The 20,578-nt window shown below is 27.7% G+C and overlaps 1 protein-coding gene across 1 annotated transcript; it reads left to right on the top strand.

The window, feature by feature from the left end:
• Nucleotides 1–15,965: 15,965 nt before the first annotated feature.
• LOC103572416 (uncharacterized) lies at nucleotides 15,966–17,482 on the top strand. Its single transcript, XM_008551028.1, has 3 exons — nucleotides 15,966–16,217; nucleotides 16,703–17,005; nucleotides 17,087–17,482. Exons 1-3 carry the CDS (start codon nucleotides 15,966–15,968, stop codon nucleotides 17,480–17,482), a joined length of 951 nt encoding a protein of 316 aa, XP_008549250.1.
• The last annotated feature ends 3,096 nt before the right edge of the window (nucleotides 17,483–20,578 follow it).

Consider the following 20,578-nt stretch of genomic DNA (forward strand, 5'->3'; position numbering starts at 1 on the left):
ATGGATGCGCGTCGTGACTACGCATTACTCGCCATCAGAGCTTCCGGTTTGCATGAGAACGGTTCAGTCGTAGTTACTTTTATTCTTTTAATAACTTTTTTTATATGTTTTACGTTATTATTAATTAATGTTTTGTTATTATCGTAACCTTGTAAATTTAAATTAGTACTAGAACTTACAATTTAGTGAAAAAGTCAATTATTTTTGTAGTTGAGTAGTCGGGAAAATTTAGTCGTGTTGATGGAATCTTGGGTTAGAATTAAATTTTTTGTGTTATTTCGTGTAATAGTTTTTTGCCGTATTATTTATCTCGGGAATTATTTCTGTACTTGGAATGAAAGTTTTTATACAATACGCGAGTGGATGTATTCTTATAAAAATTCGAGTATAAATATATGAAGGCCATACTATTTATCATTCTCATATTTATTTTAAGAATTTATCTTTTAAAAAGTTCGTCTTCGTAATTAATATCAGCAAGTACTTTTTTTTAAATTTATTCCATTGAGTTTTAATTATGAATATTAAAATGCATTTGTAATTATCAATTTTTTTTCTTTTTCACAGAAATTGCTGGATCCAGCCAGAGCCTGAGATCTACGATGGTGAGTGTTATTTTATTTTTTTATTTTTATTTCTGGTAAAACAAAATTCTAAATTTCAAAGAATTTTGTTTATTGAGCTTGAATTAAAAAGATTGGGGTGAATTTTATTGTTGCACCTTGGGGTTATAAGACAAAATTTATATACAAAATATGATGATTTTATACTTCAGAAAAAATTTAGTTGAATTTTTTTTTCGCATAAAATATTATTAGCAAAAAAAATTTTAATAATATTTTGATAAATTTTTTTTTTGTATTGAACTCGGGTAAATATTAGTAACCTTGTCAATTTGTATACATTGCTGGAGATAATGATTTAATGAAATATATTTATCAGTAAGTTGATAGATTTTTAATAATTCTCAAGTAGCATAAAAAAAACATTGTTGGCTTTTTGTTAAATTTAAGTCGACAATTTATGATCATGTAATCAATTTTTAACTTAAATTGTTAAATTTAACAAAAAGTAAACATTTTTTTTGTGCCGTTAGGGTTATAGTCTATCGTAATAAAATATCAACAAGATTGTTATAATAACAATTATAATTATTTATAAATGATTCTAAATTTATATTAGTTATTCAAAATATAATAATAATCGTAATTTATATATACCCAGAAAACCAGAGTTTCAGCTCAGAAATCGAAATGAAACTTTTGACATCTCGATGACGTACAGTATATATAACAAATTTCAGTTCAACTTTTTAGCTCTCTTCTATGTAAAATAACATATAAATTTGACGTAAAAATAAAGTTGCTATTTTACATAGAGTGGGAAAGCAAAAAGTTAAAATGAAATTTTTTTTATGTTTACTAGACGTCATCGAGATGTCAAGTGTCATTTCAATTTTTCAAGTTAAAATGTTGATCATCTAGAAAGTTCTCACCGAGGTCAATATTTGATACCTCAATTTTTGATCTCACGCATACATAAAATATCTGCTTTAGTTTAACTGTTGCCGGATAGCTAGACTTTTTGATCAGAAAGTTGGTGTACGTTAGTTGTGATTAACTTAATGACAAGTTGTTGACAACTTTCAGCTTTTGTAACTGTTGACTACAAGTTGTCACCAACTTTCCGCGAAAGTTGCCATCAACTTATGGAAATAGAAATGCCAATTTTTGCGACCAACTTGATGATAAGTTGCTGCTATAGGTTGTCATCAGCTTGCTGCCAACTAGGCTATCAGGGTGGGTAGCAGTCGTGTATTTTTAGCCGTAGGTTATCGTAAATATTCCCATATTTACCCTAAGTCAAGTAGAATTTGACTTTACCGTTGAATTTTTTCCGATTACTCCCACAGATGTCACTTTTAGTCGGCTTTTAAATTAATTTCATCTCCTGATATAATTTACACCATAAATTTAAAATTTTATATTTTTATTATAAAATTTATTTTTAATTTAGAGACATCATAATAACTACTAAAAAATTAGTCGTAATTTTTGAAAATTCAGGTATTAAATTGGTTTTTTATTTAGAAACCTGTAAAAAAACATGAGATAGCTAGTTTTAAAGGCCGAAGTAATCTGATAGCAGTGGTAAGGGGTTGGATATAAAATCAGAATTACCTTGGAATCGAGTTGAACTGGGGTCTTTTTCTTTCTTTTCATTATTTTTTTCTTGAATTTTTTTCTTGACATCGAATCTGACACGTAGAGGAGGAGCAATCCGCATCCGGGTCATTAAAAGCGGTCTTTCTGAACTCTGCCACTATAATGCTCTAAAGTAATAGGAATAATATCTGTATTTACAAAATTAAATGATCGAATTTCAAAATATTCCGTCTTTTATTTAATGTCAATATTAGCCCTTCGATCTCGAGATTTATCAGGAGTTCTTACTTTTTTTTCTCTCACACCCAAGTGAGCGAACGGTATTATTTTTGCTGCACTAATACAATTATCAGGAACTTTGGCCAAGTTTTTCTTTTAACCCGTTAACACTTCCGTTATAAACATTTTGCTCACAGGACACTATTTAAATTATAGGATGTTGCTCTAATACAAGCGAGGCACTAAAAAACGCGAGAGTGCTGAAAAGTTGAACAGGTTAATATTATCAAAAAATTGAAGCATATTTCACTATATTAGATAGGAGTGCATCAATGTGCAGTGCAATTTTCACACAGAGAAAAATTTCAGAAAAGTAAACACTCCTAAGTGATTCAAAAAGTATAGCTGATACTACTTTAAACTTTTGAACCTACAACAAAATTTTGGACTTCCCAAAATAGGAATTCATGTATCACAAATTGACATCTTCGCTGGGTTTTGGACAAATGAGTTTTATTTCTGTCGAAATTTATAATAATCAGTTAAATATTTCAAAAGATTAACTTTTTATGGATAAACGGTCATTTGTCTAATAAGTGTTCGATTTTGGACACTAAAAAAAAAGTAGATAAATTTTTGTTTAGCATTTTAAAAATATATATTTTAATACTTTTACTTTATGGTATCGCCAGTGATCCATAAATATTCAGTGCAAGTGTCAAAATCAAGGGCTTCATCAATATCTATATACCGAAAAAGGCTTCTTGTATGTTAGTGTGTAGTGAATATAAGTTAGCTTCCACGTCATACATCATGTCAATTATAATCTTTGGCAGTGTTTTATATAAATTCATAACTTGATTACATACATTGAATTGCACACGTGAGGTATCTTGACGTAGAACGTCAGCAATTTATTATTTTTGCAGTATAAATTATACACTTTATTATGGGTTTAAATATTTTATTTATCATTCCCAATATTTATATTAACACTAACACAGAAAAAAAAGATTTCTTGCCGTAAGAAATATTTTGCATTATAAAATGAAAACAAAAATTTTATGAGGACTAGAAGAAAACTTCTTGGCGCAATAAAATTTTTTTTGTCTTGAGAAAATTTTTTCTTGTGTCAAGAAAGGTTTTGTTTTCAATTCATAATTCAAAAAATTTTTCGGGGCAAAAGTAAAAATTTTCTTGGGACGAGTAAGAATATTTTGTATCGAGAAATACTTTTTTTTTGTTTAATAAATATATATTTATTTATAAAAATTTAAATATTACATTTATCAATAAGGGAATGACTTAGATCGAAATTTAGATATTTATACAGCTTTATTGGTTTGATATATATTATTATAACAGGTTCTGTTACAATAGTTATTATATATTGTACCGTATCTTTTAGCTTACCGAAGCAAAATGTATTTGTATATGTCTAGATATTAAAACAGGATTGTAAAGTGAACACAGAACTGTCAATTAGAAATTTAGTTCGTGTTAGTGTGAAAGTTCGTGTCAAGATCTGCTGATTCAGTCTTTCCTTGTCGCGTTTCTCTAGTAAATTTCTCGAAAATGTCACAGCGATTCATATCACACCTCGTAGATATATACAATACTTTAACAGTAATTATCATGTCAAATAAATACATAAATATATTTACATAATTATGTACATATTTTTTTTTTTATTTTTATTCTAAAATGTAAAAAATCAGGAGTGAGTTCTAAGTAATTGCAGATTTTATTTCAATTCGAATTCACTCCGTCACTTGGAGTTCTGGAGTTGTAGAAAAATCACTCCGCATGCAGAGTAATTACGGAGTTTGTTTTTCCAGCGGAGTGATTTGGATTTTATTTAAATTCGCATTCACTCCAATTCGGAGTGAATTCAACTCTGAACCAGAGTTTCAATATTACACTCAACTCTTCTTCGGAGTGAATTTTACTCCTAGGGGGATTAAATAAATCCAGTCATCAATTCGCTTCGCATTTACTCCGAATTGGATTGGAAATCCGGTTTGGAGTTTATTTTCATAATAAAACTCCGAATTAGAGTGAATGCAGATTAAAATAAAATCTAGATCACTCCGAAACCACTCGAGTGAATTCAAATTTAAATAAAGTCCGTAATCACTTCGAATTCATTTCCAATTTTTTACAGTATATGGTTTGTTTTTGGTGTTTTTATTTATTATGCGCCATTCGTTTAGAGATTTATCTATAACAATGTAGTAATACAAGATCTTGCACAACCTGGTGTGTATGGATACAGTATAGAGAAAAGCTGGGTATAGATATTATTTAACAAACAGGCCGGATGGTGAGCTTAATCGGCTACTGTTACATTTTATAATTTTAATACTCAGATAAGGTGATTTCTGCTTCTATATGTGCACATATATAGACACATAATGGTATACATGTAATATAGCAGGGTCTTGTGGCCTGGGTAATTAAGAGATTAAACTCTGTTGTCTGACACTCTTTATGTTACGATTTTCCCCCTTATTTATTTTTTTTATTCACTCAATAAGATCAAATATTTATCATTCATTTATATCAATTATTTTTTCATTTATTATTTCGGAATAATAGTATACATAATTACATAAATAATTTTAATTATTTATACAAACGTCAGTTGTTATTATAGTTACGAAATATAACTACTATTTTTTTATTTTCATAAATAAAAAATAATTGTGTGAAAAATAAATTAAATGGATCAAACATTTGTAAAGTTTTTTTTTTGAACGTGAAATCGAATATATAGAAATATTTTTCCAAGTATATATATATATATTTTAGCAACTAGAACCAGAATTTTTCTACTTTAATTGATTCAATCGGCGAAAAACACGGTGGTCGAGTCGTTTTACGAGTTTCCCTTCCCACCCCGCGTGGATGCGGCTTTGGCCGCCTTCATTCCCTAAAGCCAACCGCTGTAACGAGACGCCAAAGCCAACCCCTCGAGATCCCAACCCCTAAGCGATTTTCTCCTACATCTGTTTCTCTTTTTATTTCGATAGTTCTTTCTCACTTTTACGAGTGAACTTGTAGAGATCTACTCTACTCTCCGTACTATATATATATTTATGTATACGTACATACTATTCTTGTGATTTTCGTACTCCCCTTTGGATATCCTAGCATCCTGTGTAGGCCCCTCAGGAGCTCGCGATATAATATGGAAACATTTATACACATTGAAATGGGGGCTGAAATGTTGTGGTCTACGAATGGTGATAAATTTTCTCTTGGATCCATGCATATTTATATATATATTTATACATGTATATATTCGCGAGATAGGGGTGTGAAAAGCTGAGTTGGGGATAAAACACTGTAAAGACTTCGTGCAAATACGTTTATTATTTTAATTAGAGCCTTTGGGCTAGCGGCTCTATGATGAGTGTCACAGTCACAGAGAATGGTATTTTATTCATTTATATATTTCATTATATTAGTAAGTTGTTATTTATTATGATAAAGAAAATATGTTTCTTTGACTGGGATTTTTTAATAATTATATTACATAATATTTTGTTACATAAACATTTAAACTCCTTTTAAGTTGTGTAAATTATAAATTATAATATAATTATATCATTTTTTTCAACTTATTCGTAATTGTGTGGAAAACGCATGTATTTTTTAAAATTAAACTTTGGATATTTATATCTTCGGTGACAATTGATGAAAAAATTTGAAACTTGGCAACAACTTGGTAACTTGTATGATGTTTGAAATGATCCGGAAGTTTGTAGACAATTAAGAATTTTTGAATTTTTTTTTTCAACAAATCAATTTAAAAAAAAAAAAAAAAAAAAAATGCACATGTAGAAAATTAAAAAAATTATAAGTGCAATTTTTTAAAAATATTTTTTTTTTTTATAATTTATCGTTTCAAAAAAAAAAATACAAAAACTATTAGACCTTGGCTAACTTCAGTATCATTTTTTGAAAGGGTGTGATCGAAAAATTTTTAGTCAGCTATTTTTAATAATTATATTAAATACTATTTTGTTACATAAACATTTAAACTCTTTTTAAATTGTGTAAATTATAACTTATAATATAATTATATCGTTTTTTCTTTTTAACTTATTCGCATATGTGGAAATGATGGAAATTTTTTTTTCACGTTAAAAATAATCAGTTATGGTGGGTGGAATTTTTTGAGTTAAAAAAAAAATAGAGTAAAAAACTTAACTGCAGTCAATAAACGTAAAGAGTTTTTATATTTGAATAGATTCTTCAAATATAGAAAATAAAAAATTCAGAGAAATATCGTAACTCAATGGATTTTAAGATATTTCGAATGGAAAAATCGGTTTAAAAAAAAATGAGCAGTTAAAAAAGGTTAAATCTATGCAAAAAATAATATTGTAAATCCTCTATGTTGGTATGTTAGGTCTTTAAATAATTCCAAGAGTCGAGTAATAAAAGTATAAATAATATCCATTATTGAAGAAGGTCCGTTTTCGTGTTTTTTAAAGCTTACTATACAACATATATTTTTTGTTTTCCTCAGTCGTAAAGATTACAATAGACAAACACACAAGTTTTAACGCACAAAGAATACTGATTCGTTATTGTAAATCTAGAAAAATTTAACCCTCAAAGGGTTATATTTTATTGGATATAAATAAAAAAAAGACACGAAGAGGTAAAATTTTCATTCCATATGTTTCACGGGTATAACAAGGTTTTTAAAAAGTACGGACAAAAATCCCCGGTCATTAAGTACAGATGTTTTTGCTTATTTATTGAAGTAGAACTTGAACGGATTTTTTTTTTTTTTTAAGTAATTTAAAATATCACCAAGTATGTAATAAATTTATTTATTGTATTAAATCAATGTCTCATGTTTCGTCGATGACAGGATAAAGCTCCCTAGCCACGAGCTATTTCGAGTAAAAAAAAAAAAAAAATTGTACATCTGACCATTTTCTACGTAAAAGGATTTAGTTAACTTCAACTTAAATTTAAAACTACTCGTTTAAAAAAAATATGTTATAGATATTTTACGTATAAAGTAAAAGAGAAAAGGGAGAGTAGAGAATCTTTATAATCTGGTATACATATTTCACCACACGGGGTCACTGGTATAAATTTTTCTGGTCGTCTTGACGAAACCACAAATCCTACTTGGAAGTATCTAACCCACTGACCATACTTTATACTGAAACCAGACGGACTGGACTCAATATCTGTACTATAAATTCTCACATAAGTAAAGACCTTGTTCTTGTTTATTTCTAAATTCACTGGTATGCTAAAAATAAGGGGGGAAAAATAAAAGAAGAAAATATGAGCGAACAAGTAAAGAGCCTTGAAGAAATACGACCGTGACAATAAATTGGAAAGTCGAAACGTCCAAGCTTTCACCCCTCAGTCACTCTCTCATCTCTTGTCTCTCATGTCCCTTTAACTTTAAAATAAAAATAAAGAGACCCCAGTCGATTGCTAGACTTCTGAACTAAAAGTTTTCCTTACAATCTAAAACTATAACTTTTACTCTTTTTTTGTCCCATCACTATTTTATTTAGGTAAAAATTTTCTAGGTTATTGTAGAGTGTAAGCACTGGGTCAGTCCCATCAACTGACCATTTATCTCACTTTACAATATTTTTAAAAACCACCATTTTTGACTTCTGTAATTCTTACACCTGAGTTATTTATCCTCAGTTACTTTGCAGGCTGGTCGTTTAATAATTCTATGGTTGCTGACGTTTGCCCTTGAATTTTGGTTATCCAATGGCCTTGGATACCGTGACTGGGTCACGTATTTCATTGGTAAACCTTAAATTGTCAGACAAATTATTGGGTTATTGTTGCATTATTTGTACCAATACTAACAATTATGTACTGAGTACTTGGTTATTCCAATTGCCTACGTCGATTTTTGGTTATTGACTCAATAAATTAAGGCCATTCTCAGATAGTGCAGTGCCCCCATTTTTTAAAAATTTTCAATGGCTTTCAACTGTCATAAGTGTATCAAAATTTTTATAAATTAATTTTAAAAAAATTAAAGCATTAATTGAAAAAAAGATAACGTAGTAATTTAGCCATGGTATAGATTAAAAAAAAAATTACTTACAGTTGATATCCATTGAGAGTTAAACGAAATTTGTTGTATAAGTTGTAGCCTATAAAATTTGAAAATTCGAATTATAAAATTGACATCAAAATTTTACTGAAATTTATTCAACAAATTTCGTTTAGCTCTCAATTGGTATCAACTGTAAGTAATTTTTTTTTTAATCTATATCTCAGCTAAATTACTACGTTTTTTTTTTTTTTTTTTTGAATTAATACTTTAATTTTTTTTTAAATTAATTAATAAAATTTTAATACTGTTATGACAGTTAAAGATCATTGAATATTTTTAAAAAATGGGGGAGGGGGGGGGGAAGAATATCAGAGAATCGCCTGAAATTAATTAATTAAAAAACAAAACACAAGAAAATTATTTTGATTTTTTTTTAAAACTAAAAAATTGGTTATTTTTTTGACTTAAACTTTGCTAGGTATTTTGTTTACCCCATATTTTTATGGTAATACGAAATAATCGTATCTTTGTTATTAATGAGTTAAAAAAATAATAAAAATAATTTGATGTATAACGTTTGATGAAAATAAGTATAAGAACATTTATCGATCATGTTTATTCGGCGAATGGGAGGTTCAATGAGGCCGATCAGCGGGTGTTTGGTAGCGGATTTGTTATTCCCTCAGGCACCCTCGTGGCGATATGGGGGCAAGTACACGCATGGGGGGTGTTTATAAACGTGTGTAAGTACACGGTGTGTGTATTTATATACATATATATGAAGGTGGCGTGCGGCGGCATACGCGCTCTATCACACAATGTGAGAAACTCAATGGCCCAGCGTGCCCGCGGTGCTCTACTATTGATGCGCTGTTTGTTCGGCGCCCCGCGTGTGGCAACCTTCCACTCCAAATAAATACGAAACTGTGTTTAATCCACGCGGCGTTTATGAAATCTATGTACGTATCTATATACTTATCGTCTGATGTAGATCAATGCCAAAAAAGTATTACCTCCAACTATTATACATATATATTTATGTATACAAATGTATATGAGTGACAATGCAACCTCTATTCTACTACATAATTATTTTTATTTTATACTACTCGTCGTTTTATTTTTGCTCAAGGGGTTTATTACTATTTATATGTAAAGAATACCGAATATTTTTTTTTCTTTCAAAATAATTTTTCTTTCAATTTCTTAATTAAAATAAATTATTCGTAATGTTATTTTGCCGGTAAAAGTAACTTTATTTTTCGGGGATTTTTTTTTTCTCTTATATAAAGATGAATTTATTTTTGAATATTTTGTCGTGAAGATAAAACTTGACATTGATATTTACACAAGTTGGATTGAGAAAATATTTGCTATGTCGTTGAAAAATATTATCGGGCATTGACAATCAGTAAGAGAAAGGGACAATTCTTTGGGTGCAAGATCACCAACAGTGAAAGGGCACGTGTCCCCCCTTTGTTCAATGTTTCGTACAAACTGCTTTGCTCATCAATTTCTATTTATTTTTGTACCATCTTAACATTTTAAACTCGCTCACTTCTAAAACTGTCTTTTTATTATTTATTTTTTAATTCAAATTTACAAAAAATAATTTTATTTCAATTTTTTAAAATAAATTTTTGAGATTTCATTTTATTATTTTAAATTCAGTTGAAATATTTCCAGTAAATAAGTAGGTTATATTTGTACGGTTGTTATTGACTTGAGAAAATTTGTCAAAAGTGAAAATACCCTGGAATTTCTATTGGCCACAGTAAAAGCGCGTGGCTTGCCGCTGGTCGTCATCTCAGTTCTTGTGCACACCAGGCTCCGGAAATGTGTTTGTATCCGTTTAAATAGTAAGAAAGTAGACCGTTAATTTTTTCGCACAGCAGGACTGTTGAGTTGTACTTTTGCTTAAGAAAATAAGGTATACAGAGAGAAAGAAAGAGAAAATTTAGAATAATGGTAGTGTAGAAACGAAATTGGGAGTAAGGCACAACAAGAGGGACTCGCGCCTCAACGCCCTCAAAGCGCACGACTTTGGGTTATCCAACCGTGTTTTTAACCCCTTCTTATTTTTTTATTGTTATTATACATTTGTACACATTTTACATCGTTACTGTGTTTCAGTTATGTTGTAAGTGTTGAATCATACTTAAAAATTTACATATTTACACTTGAATATAGAGAAGGGGGGGGGGGGGCGTGGTAAGAGGGTGGGGGTATCCCCAAAATTTTATTAAATTTTTTTTTTTTAATATTTTAAATATTCCAAAATCAGTTTTGTGAATATAATTAATCATTATTTTGAATTTATTTTTCACCATTTTCGAAAAATTTTGTTTATAAAAAAACAGTACAAAATCAAGTGGATTTTTTTTTTATCGATTTACAAAGAACTTTTCGTGTTGAATTACTTCAGATGTGTTTCAATAATTAACTGAAAAATATTTACAATTTTTAAAAATTTTGAAATTTAATTAACTTTTAATAAATTTTTTGTAACAATGGATATAATTGCTTTTCTACAGATATCTTCTTTGAAATCATAACTTGCTTAGATATTTACTTTAAAGTTAATAACAAGTAGGGATTAACAAATAAAAAATTAACAGGTTTAAGTCGGTAGTTGAACTTTTCCAAAAATCGCAAGTTTCCGTCAAAAAATGTGAATGACTTTTGTTTTATGATATAAACTATTAAAATTTTTTTTTTCTTTGCATCCAATAATTATCTGAAATGGAATTTTTCTTTATATAATTTACTTAGGGGAGGGAGGGGCAAAACGGGGTACCTATGAAAATACTAAGTTTTCGATGACTAAAATACGCCAATTCTTTTTGTTTTTAATCATATCTAAGGTAAATAGACAAAATTTTTATCTGCTGTTAAAAAATAAAATTTTCTTTTCTGGTGGGCAAAATGGGGCACTCTTTAAAAAAGTTGAAAAAAAAAAAAATTTCTGAAAGTTGATCAAATTTCATTTAATTAAATTTTTTTTTGTGTTTAATACATACAGAAAAATTACATTTCACATTATGGGTGGATACGAAGGGAGAAAAAATTTTTTTCGTGGGGCAGAGAGGCCCCTCTCCAAAAAATGATATTTTTTTTTTTTTAATTGAATTGTTATCAATTAAAAAATAAAATATTATTTTCGAATACTTGTAGCGGCCGAATTTGCCCCAACTACCGGAAATCAGCTGAAAAATGAATCAACATTTTAATTTTTTTTTAATTTGACGATAAAATGAAAGAATCATTTTTTAGAACTTTCGACTGGTCCATTTTGCCCCGGGTGTCATGCGTACGGTTTAAGATGCTCAAGAATATCGGATTGACAGTAATTAGACGAAAAAAAAAAATTTTTTTTGTTTCACCAATTTTTGGGGGTACCCCGTTTTGCCTATATTACCCCCTTTGCCCCCCCCTTCCCCTATAAGAAAATTATATTTAATTTTTAGGTTTTCTTTGCCCACCTTTTTAGGGGGTACCCCACTTTGCCCGCAAAAAATGAGGGGATTAAATAATTGAACAGTCAGCTGTTTGCATTCACTCCACTAAATTTTTACAGTGTCAGGAAAATAAATAAATTGTGATTTTTTCAATTTTTTACGACCAGAAATCAGTGACGCCATAGTTCGCTACAATTATTTCAACCAGATTGAAAATGCATATAAGAAGAAAAAAAGTTGAGAAAGCTTAAAAATTTTTTTGTTACCGATTGAAACTAAAATAAGTCATAAATCAATATTCACATTTAGTTTTTATTTTTTAAAAAAGTAAAATCTGTGTGTACACGCAATTTCTCATTGCCACTGGTAAAAATAGTGAGAGTAAAATGACAAGCTGTATACATGTTACGGAGAGAAAACGAAAAAATTTTTAGCCCCGAAAAAAACTCAATGGGACCGTCATATAATTTTATAGACGCTAGTGTACTCTAACAAAACACGTAGCATACCGCTGAAATTAAAAAAAAAAACTTATATAAAATTTTATTACTCTTGGGTACTTTGCGTACATGCGGTAAACCAAGTATCTTCAAAAACTACCGCAAGAACCCACTAAATAGAAAGTTATTTTTATTTTTTACTTTTTGATACTAGAGTAATAAATCATAATTCTTAGGCATTTCTTTTTTTTAGCTTTCAGGTAAAATACATATTTTTTAAATTTATTGATTTATTACTTGTTGACGTATTTTTTGGCCACTGGATTTATATTTTTTTAACACTCGGAGGTTTTTAGTTCTCTTACAGATATATATTACAACGATTTTTTTATGTTATATATTTATATAGTTATATTTATTTGCTACAAAACTTTTGTGGGCCAAATTGCTTTGTGTCCTTTTTGCCCTCTTGGTCGATTTTTAAGATAATGTTTATAGACCCCTATTTTGCGTCTTTAAATTTGGATTTTATGTACACTTTTGGGAAGTATTATTGTACTATTCCATGGAGCTCATTTTGCCTCTGCTTCTCTTTGCCTACTTTTCAAGCAGATTAAATTTATTCTACTGTTATTTCGGACTCTTAATTTTAGTTGATCACAATAATCTGCACAGTTGATGTATGAAAAATTTGCTGATTAATTTTCGAAGAGTAGATTCATTAAGATGATAAATAAAAAATCTCTGTGATAAGATTTTAAAATACAGTCAAATTATAAATTTATATATTTAAAATGATATTTTGTAATAAAAAATGTTATGCTAATGAATGCTAATATAAGCATTGAAATAGGGAGGTCTTGATAGGATAATCGAAGCTAATATTTGTGTCTAGGAGTAAATGTCACTTTTTGTCTAGCTCACTAAAGTTTGCACAGTTGAATTGACATTATATGACATGACAAATATACTTTATAATATTTTTACGTGATAAACTTCCTCATTACTATGAGTATGTATTATATGTATGCATACTTGTGTGATAAAATAATAAAATTAAAATATCATAAAAAAATTTAATCACGATTTAAATAAAATTTCTTAAAGAATCATCAAAATTTGTTTGCTTTGGTAAAATTTCATTAAATATGTAACGTGTAAATATGCATTGAACTTTTTATATACAGATGTACATATACATATGCATGTCAATGACTGTTATATATATATATATATATATATATATATATTACGCCTGTCGATGTTATCTAGTGACGCAAGAAGTATTTTGCGTTTTATCTTATTTTTCTCAGGTATCACACAGTATGTCCTTCCCAGGTCATTAACCATTAAACATATTTTAATTCATAAAGACATATCCGATATTGTTTTTTTTTAATTGTAATAATCGTCAGGGGAAAAAAAATATTAAATAAATAAAAAAAGTGTATTGAGTAATATTTTGAAAATATTGTTGTGCTTTTTTTTCCAATAATTTATTAAATATGACGAATTCAATAATTATATATATATATATATATATATATATATATATATATATATATATTAAAATACAGATATCAGGGTGCTTCGTTGAAATCAAACATTTTTATTTGGTAACTGGCCCAAGAAAATTTTGATGCTTATGTTGAGAAAAACATTCCCTGAAAATTTCAGCTCTCAATTTTAATTTTAAGTACTTCCTCTTGAGAATCAAAGTTTTCCCAATTAAAAATCAGGTAAATCGAATAACTTTTTGTTTTTTTTTTAAATTGCTATAGCTTACCCGAATTTTAAGTTATCGTTTTGAAATCAGTTTTAATTTGTAGAGTATTTGTTGCTTTTCGAAAGTCTATAAAACGATTTTGCTCTAACTCGATCCATGTCGATTTTGGATCAACTCCGAAATTCAATTTATTACTTTTTCCACATATTTTTATTAATACTGAAAAACGGCTTATCTTACGAAAAAACTTGCATAGTACAAAACTTTTAGGAAATTTTATCCTCTAGAAAATTACTCATTACATTTATATTGCTTAAGTGTATTATTTATGAGATCCAAGCAGCTTAACATTTTACAGTAAAAGAATTGTAAGCTTGATTTTGTATAAATCTTTTTTATTGTGAAATGTTCAATTGCTTGTATCTTATAAACAGTGCACTTTCGCAATGTAAGTCTGATAAAAAATTTTATAAAGGATAAAATTTCCTAAAAGATTATACAATAAAAGTTAAAATTTTATATCGACGTTCTAATTAGCAAATTGTCTAACTTAATATTTTTCATTAGGTGATTCTGTGCAATGTTCAGAAAGTCATAGTCAGAAAAAATATTATTTGAGTAACCTAGACAAAAATATGATGCATATACTAGATATAGAATTGATTGTTAGATGAAAAAAAAATTTTTAAATATTTTATTTTCGCCTAAATCTAGGATTTTCTGAAACGGAGTTAGACCACTTGCTAATTAGAACGTCGATATGTGTGTATAATGTGACGAAAGTGAAATTATGATACTCAACTATATTACCATGGTTACATGACTAAATATCACATTTATACAATATACAACATACAACTTTGATACAATTGATTTGATTATAGGAATATATCTCTGTAAAATAATATTTGAAGGTTTTAGACGATGATATAATTTTTTTTAGGTAGACAATGAGTTTATAATTTATTCCATATTGAGTACTGAAATTATATGCATTGAAAAATTCATCAATGTAATAAAAAAATGAGGTTATAAAGATTAAACATTCAATAATCATTGTTTTGAGTTATTACATGTGATATAAATATAAATAATTACTTACTGATAATATTAATTAAAAATTATATCTATAAACGAGTTCTTCATATCACCTCTTAATTGCAATTAAAAGAGATAGTAGTTTTTTAAAATAAATGCATAAAAGCAGTCAACGTTATTTCAATTTATACAATTGTTTAGTAAATGTTTTCGAGAACCGAGTTCTGTTTTTTCTTATTTTAACGAACATATTGTTAAACGTAATAATAATATTTAAATCACTCGATTTTGACAACTATGAAAATATTATTAATTTGATAATCAAACAAAATTTATTTTGATTGTGAAGTCCAGTGTATGAAGACAATAAAATATATACCGTGAAATAAATTTATTTTTATGTTAACCTAAACATAATAAAGAAGAGAAAATTTATATTGACATATTTGATAAATGTATTGAGTGCACATTTTTTTATTTTGAATTTAAAAACAGTACAAGTTAACGTTGTTAATTTATTTATTCAAATTATAAATACCAAATTGCCGGGATTGTCTGTTAACAATCTTTTATAAATAACTAAATATAAAAATGAAACAAGAAAATTATTACAAAAAGGAATATTTGCTCGAGATATTACGTTCAAGCTTAGAAAATAATAGTATCGATGATGTTGAAATTATCCAGGAAGTAAATAATAATAAAAAAGGCCAACATTATTTAAGTAATTTGAAAAATATATCATTGGAGTACACATATTCTACTTCAAATGACGATTCATGCAATAAAAATAAAAATACTGTTCATTTATTTATAAAACAAGAGTTATCTGATGAAACACATAAACATATGTTTAGAATGGACGTTTTCGAGATTGAATCAAAAATTTTGAAATGTGTATTACCTCAAATAGAACTAATTGTAGGAAAAAAAATTGGCCCTAAATATTTTTATGAATCAAAAGAACATTCAGAAATATTTATGGAAGATTTATCGAAATTTGGATTCAAAACTAAAAATCGAATATTAGGTTTTACAAAAGATCATATGCTTATGGCAATTGAAACACTTGCTAAATATCATGCTGGATCTATTGCTTTAGATGAAAAGGTATTTGAATTAAAGTTGATCATTTTTATTTTTTTAGCTAATGATCTGATGATAAATACTGACAGTTGTCAAATATTCACTAAGCAAATCAGTATTATACTTTGGAATTTGTGTAGTTAATATATTCGCTGATTGAATTAGTTTTTATTTAAAAGCGTATTTTGAAGGGAAATAAGGGTAAATGGAGTGCAAGTATTTTGGTATAAAATTTTTTCTTAATTCAACTATGACTACGTTTCAAAATTATTATTTTATGTTGAAGACATTAGTATCAACAATCAATTTTTCAAAAAAATTCAATTTCTTATTTTAATGTTAAATGAATTACAATATCCTGAACACCTAAATTTTACTAAGATTACAGACTAAATTATATTGACGGTTAAATTTTTCAAAGGTTTCTTTGTTTTACTTAAATTTTCACTGTTTTAAATTAATCAATCATTAATAAATTTAGTCAGTTAAAATTTATAAAAATTTTTTAGCAACCTGGATCTCTTCATCGATATCGTCAAAGTCTGTTAGGTGAATATACGCATCCGAATTTTTTGAACATGATAAAATATAGTCTTGAGTATCTTGGAAATGCAATGCATAATTGGTCAGATGAAAAATGTCGTAAAATAGCTCCAAAAATTGAAAAATTGTCCAAAAGTGTAATAGAGAATCTTAAAAATAACATTAATTATGCAAAAGATGAATTTTGTGTTCTAAATCATGGGGATTGTTGGATCAGCAATATTATGTTTCTTGAAAATGACTTGAATGAGCCCCTGGAAGTTCGTTTAGTAAGTAAATTTACTCATTAGTTAATTGATTTTAATGTTGACAGTAGACTCTATGTAAATTATTCGCAATTTTTTAATTAGGTTGATTACCAAGTCCCTGTTTGGACATCTCCAGCATTAGATTTACAGTATTTTTTGAGCATTTGTCCTGAATTTAATATCAAATACATATTCGATGACTTTTTTATAGAAAAATATTTACATACACTGAAAGAAACAATGGAAAAAATTGGTTCTAAAAGGAAACCGCCAACTTTTTATGAACTTAAATTGTCAATGATGAAACGACGATCTTTAGCTTTGGCAGGTGGATTAGTGTTTTATCCAAAAATTATAGTTGATACTGACGACATTGGTACTATCAAAAATGTATTAGACAATCAAGCGTGGAACACTAAAATCTACGATAACCCAAAAATTATTGATAAATTAGTTAAACTCATACCTTTAATAGATACTCAAGGGTATTTGGATTAATCAATAAAAACAAAGCATTATATGAGTGAATTAATTTTATAAATTTATAATAGCAATAATAAATATTTAGTTAGGGGAGGGAGGGGCAAAACGGGGTACTTAAGGAAATACGAAGTTTTCGAAGACTCAAACACACTGAATCTTTTTTTTTTACTGACATTCAAAGTAAATAGGAAAAATTTTCAGTTATCGTTAAAAAAAAATTTTTCATTTTTGCGGGCAAAATGAGGTACCCCTAAAAAAGATAAAAAACAAAAATTTCTGGATTTTAAATGAATTTGAGTAAGTCAAACTTTTTTGCAAGTAATTTACATAAAAAAAATTATATTTTACATGATTATTGGCTACAAAATTATAAAAACAAATTTTTAATAGTTTCTATCATAAAACAAAAGTCATTAATATTTTTCAACTGTCAATTGATTTTTGAAACAGTTTTACAAAAAAAATTCAAAATAACGCTCAATTATATTTACAAAAGTGATTTTGGAATGTTTAAAAACCATTTAAAATATAAAATTCATTTTTTACAAAATTTCAGGGGTATCCCGTTTTGCCTCCCCCCTCCCCCTATATAAGGCGTAAATTTATAAGCCTCATTTTATTTTGGCATAGAACAATTTTTCTCTGATGTTTCTTCTAAATGGGTTTTTTTTTCTTTCAACTTTTGACTGGTCCAATTTTCAAAACTCTTAAATTTTCTAAACAGATTTTTAACTTCGCGTTGTAAAAATTGAAAATTTAAAAAAAAAGAGACGTCATTATTTTCGCTCCAATTTTCGACGATCGGGTTTTCATCAGATCTCGACGTTTTGAGGTCTTAGAATGCTATTTTGATTATTTTCGAAAGAACATTCAGCCATGTGTGTGTGTAAATTTTTTTTGTCTGATGATATCTTTGAAACGAATCAACTAATTTGAAAGTGCTTTGCGGTGATCTAAAGGACTCATTAAGACTTGGAACTGATTAGATTTTGGAGCTCTTTGAGCTCGAAAATAGCGTGAAGTATTGGGATTGGACCACAGGGTCAACCGTTTTCCAGATTTTTTTGAATTAATTAGCCATCTTACGTAAGCTTTTGAAATAATCGATCCTTTGAAGACCACTAGAAAATTCGAAATTCCGAAAAATAGAATCTGTCCGATCTAAATTTACCGAATAAAATTATATTTTGTCCATTACGAAAGTTGCCTAATTAATAATTTAATTTTTAACACTAACTGTGACTTATTCAATATCACAAAAATTTACTGATGAATATCATATGCTGGTACATGGTTCTGCACCTAAAATAATTTTTGTGAAAGTTATATTTTAACATCTATAGTTTTTACCTTCAGATATTGTATTTGATAATCGAAAGTTTAAAATTGTAGAGTGCTTATTATAATGCCCAGTGAGTGCAGGTATATATTGTATGTTATACGAGCGAGTAGAGACGTTATTCTTGTTAGTCCACCGTCGCGATAATTTGTCATAAAAGTATTTATAGCATGTGTGATTATAATCTTACTTTGATAATCATGTATTAATCTATTACAACATATCAAAGTGTACGTGATTAATCTTCTAAATATTATATTTACATATATTTTTTTATTTTCCATTAGTTGTTTTTACAATCATAAATATAGAAGTGTTATAAATATATATATATATGTACATATATGGATATATATATATGGATATATATATATATATATATATATATATATATATATATATATATGGATATATACATTTATACATATGTATACATACATGTACGTATATATATATTCCAATGTTATTATTTTTATCACCACATATTATCTATTACTTATGTAACTGATAATTCACAAGAAATTGTATATGTATGAAACAGTTTTATACATTTATTAACGAATGGTCAGTGAATGTGTAAGTTAAGTAATTTTTGAACATTTTTTCTCTGATTACGAGCTTGTAACCAAAGTTTATATTTCATTGCATTTTTTATTGGAATCACTCCATCGGAAAATTTTGAGTAATATCATAATCGGCCCCGACGATTTATCGATAATGTATTCGCTGAAGTGTTGATGAGATATCTCGAAAATTTAACGATTACAAAGTGCATTGTACGTAAAAAAATATTAAAGCTATCACTGGGTTTTTTCAATTCTTCATAATGGCTACTATATTTTTCGTATGAATTAAATGTTTTTTTTTGTGAATATATTTAAATAATTATATATTTATCGTAAAATCTTGTGGTTTATTGAATTCGGAAATATATTTATTGATCAATACAAAAAATATTTTTGTATTGATTAATGAAAAGAAATTATATTTATATAAAAATGTCTTTACTAAATTATCTTACTGAAGATTTTTATACTCAAGTATTACGATCAGGATTGCAACCCGAGTCGAAAAATAATTCCGGTTTTAGACCTCAAATACAAGATTTCGAGGTTTCCCTCAATTTGTGCTCACCATTTAAAATTCATATAAAATAAGAGCAATCATCTATATCTCTAATCCTATATTAAGATAATAGTATTAAAGATATAGAAATAATGTAATGCCAATGTGGAAGATGTTATTTCGAGCAAAATAATAAAAGTATTGTTGATACGTAATTGTTTTACTTCGAAAAGTGATTCATATGAAAAAAAAAGAAAATGTTATTTACTTGGTTCTAAAAGGAGAAATAACATATGAAAAATCACGTAGTTTACTTGCTGATATGAATGTATTTGAAATTGAATCTAAAATTTTGAGAGGTTTTGCCGAAAATTGAAGAATATACTGGATTAAAAATTGGACCTCAGTTGATTTATGTTTGCGTTGAGCCACTTAGTATTAATATGAAGGATTTATCAATTGATAGATTTAGTATCAGAAATCGTAAAATTGGTTTTTCCAAAAATCACATGTCTATGGCAATCGATATACTTGCTAAATTTTATGCTGGATCTGTTGCTTTTAACGAGAAAGTAATAATACTTGAATTTGAATTAAAACATTAAGTAAAAGCCTCAATTAGTGACACGGTAGGAAGTTTGTTAGATACTTTATAATTTATTCATTCACGGAGAAAAATGAAAACATAATATGTATGAGTTTTTATT

This window comes from Microplitis demolitor, chromosome 3, assembly GCF_026212275.2.
Source record: "Microplitis demolitor isolate Queensland-Clemson2020A chromosome 3, iyMicDemo2.1a, whole genome shotgun sequence".
Taxonomy (NCBI): domain Eukaryota; kingdom Metazoa; phylum Arthropoda; class Insecta; order Hymenoptera; family Braconidae; genus Microplitis; species Microplitis demolitor.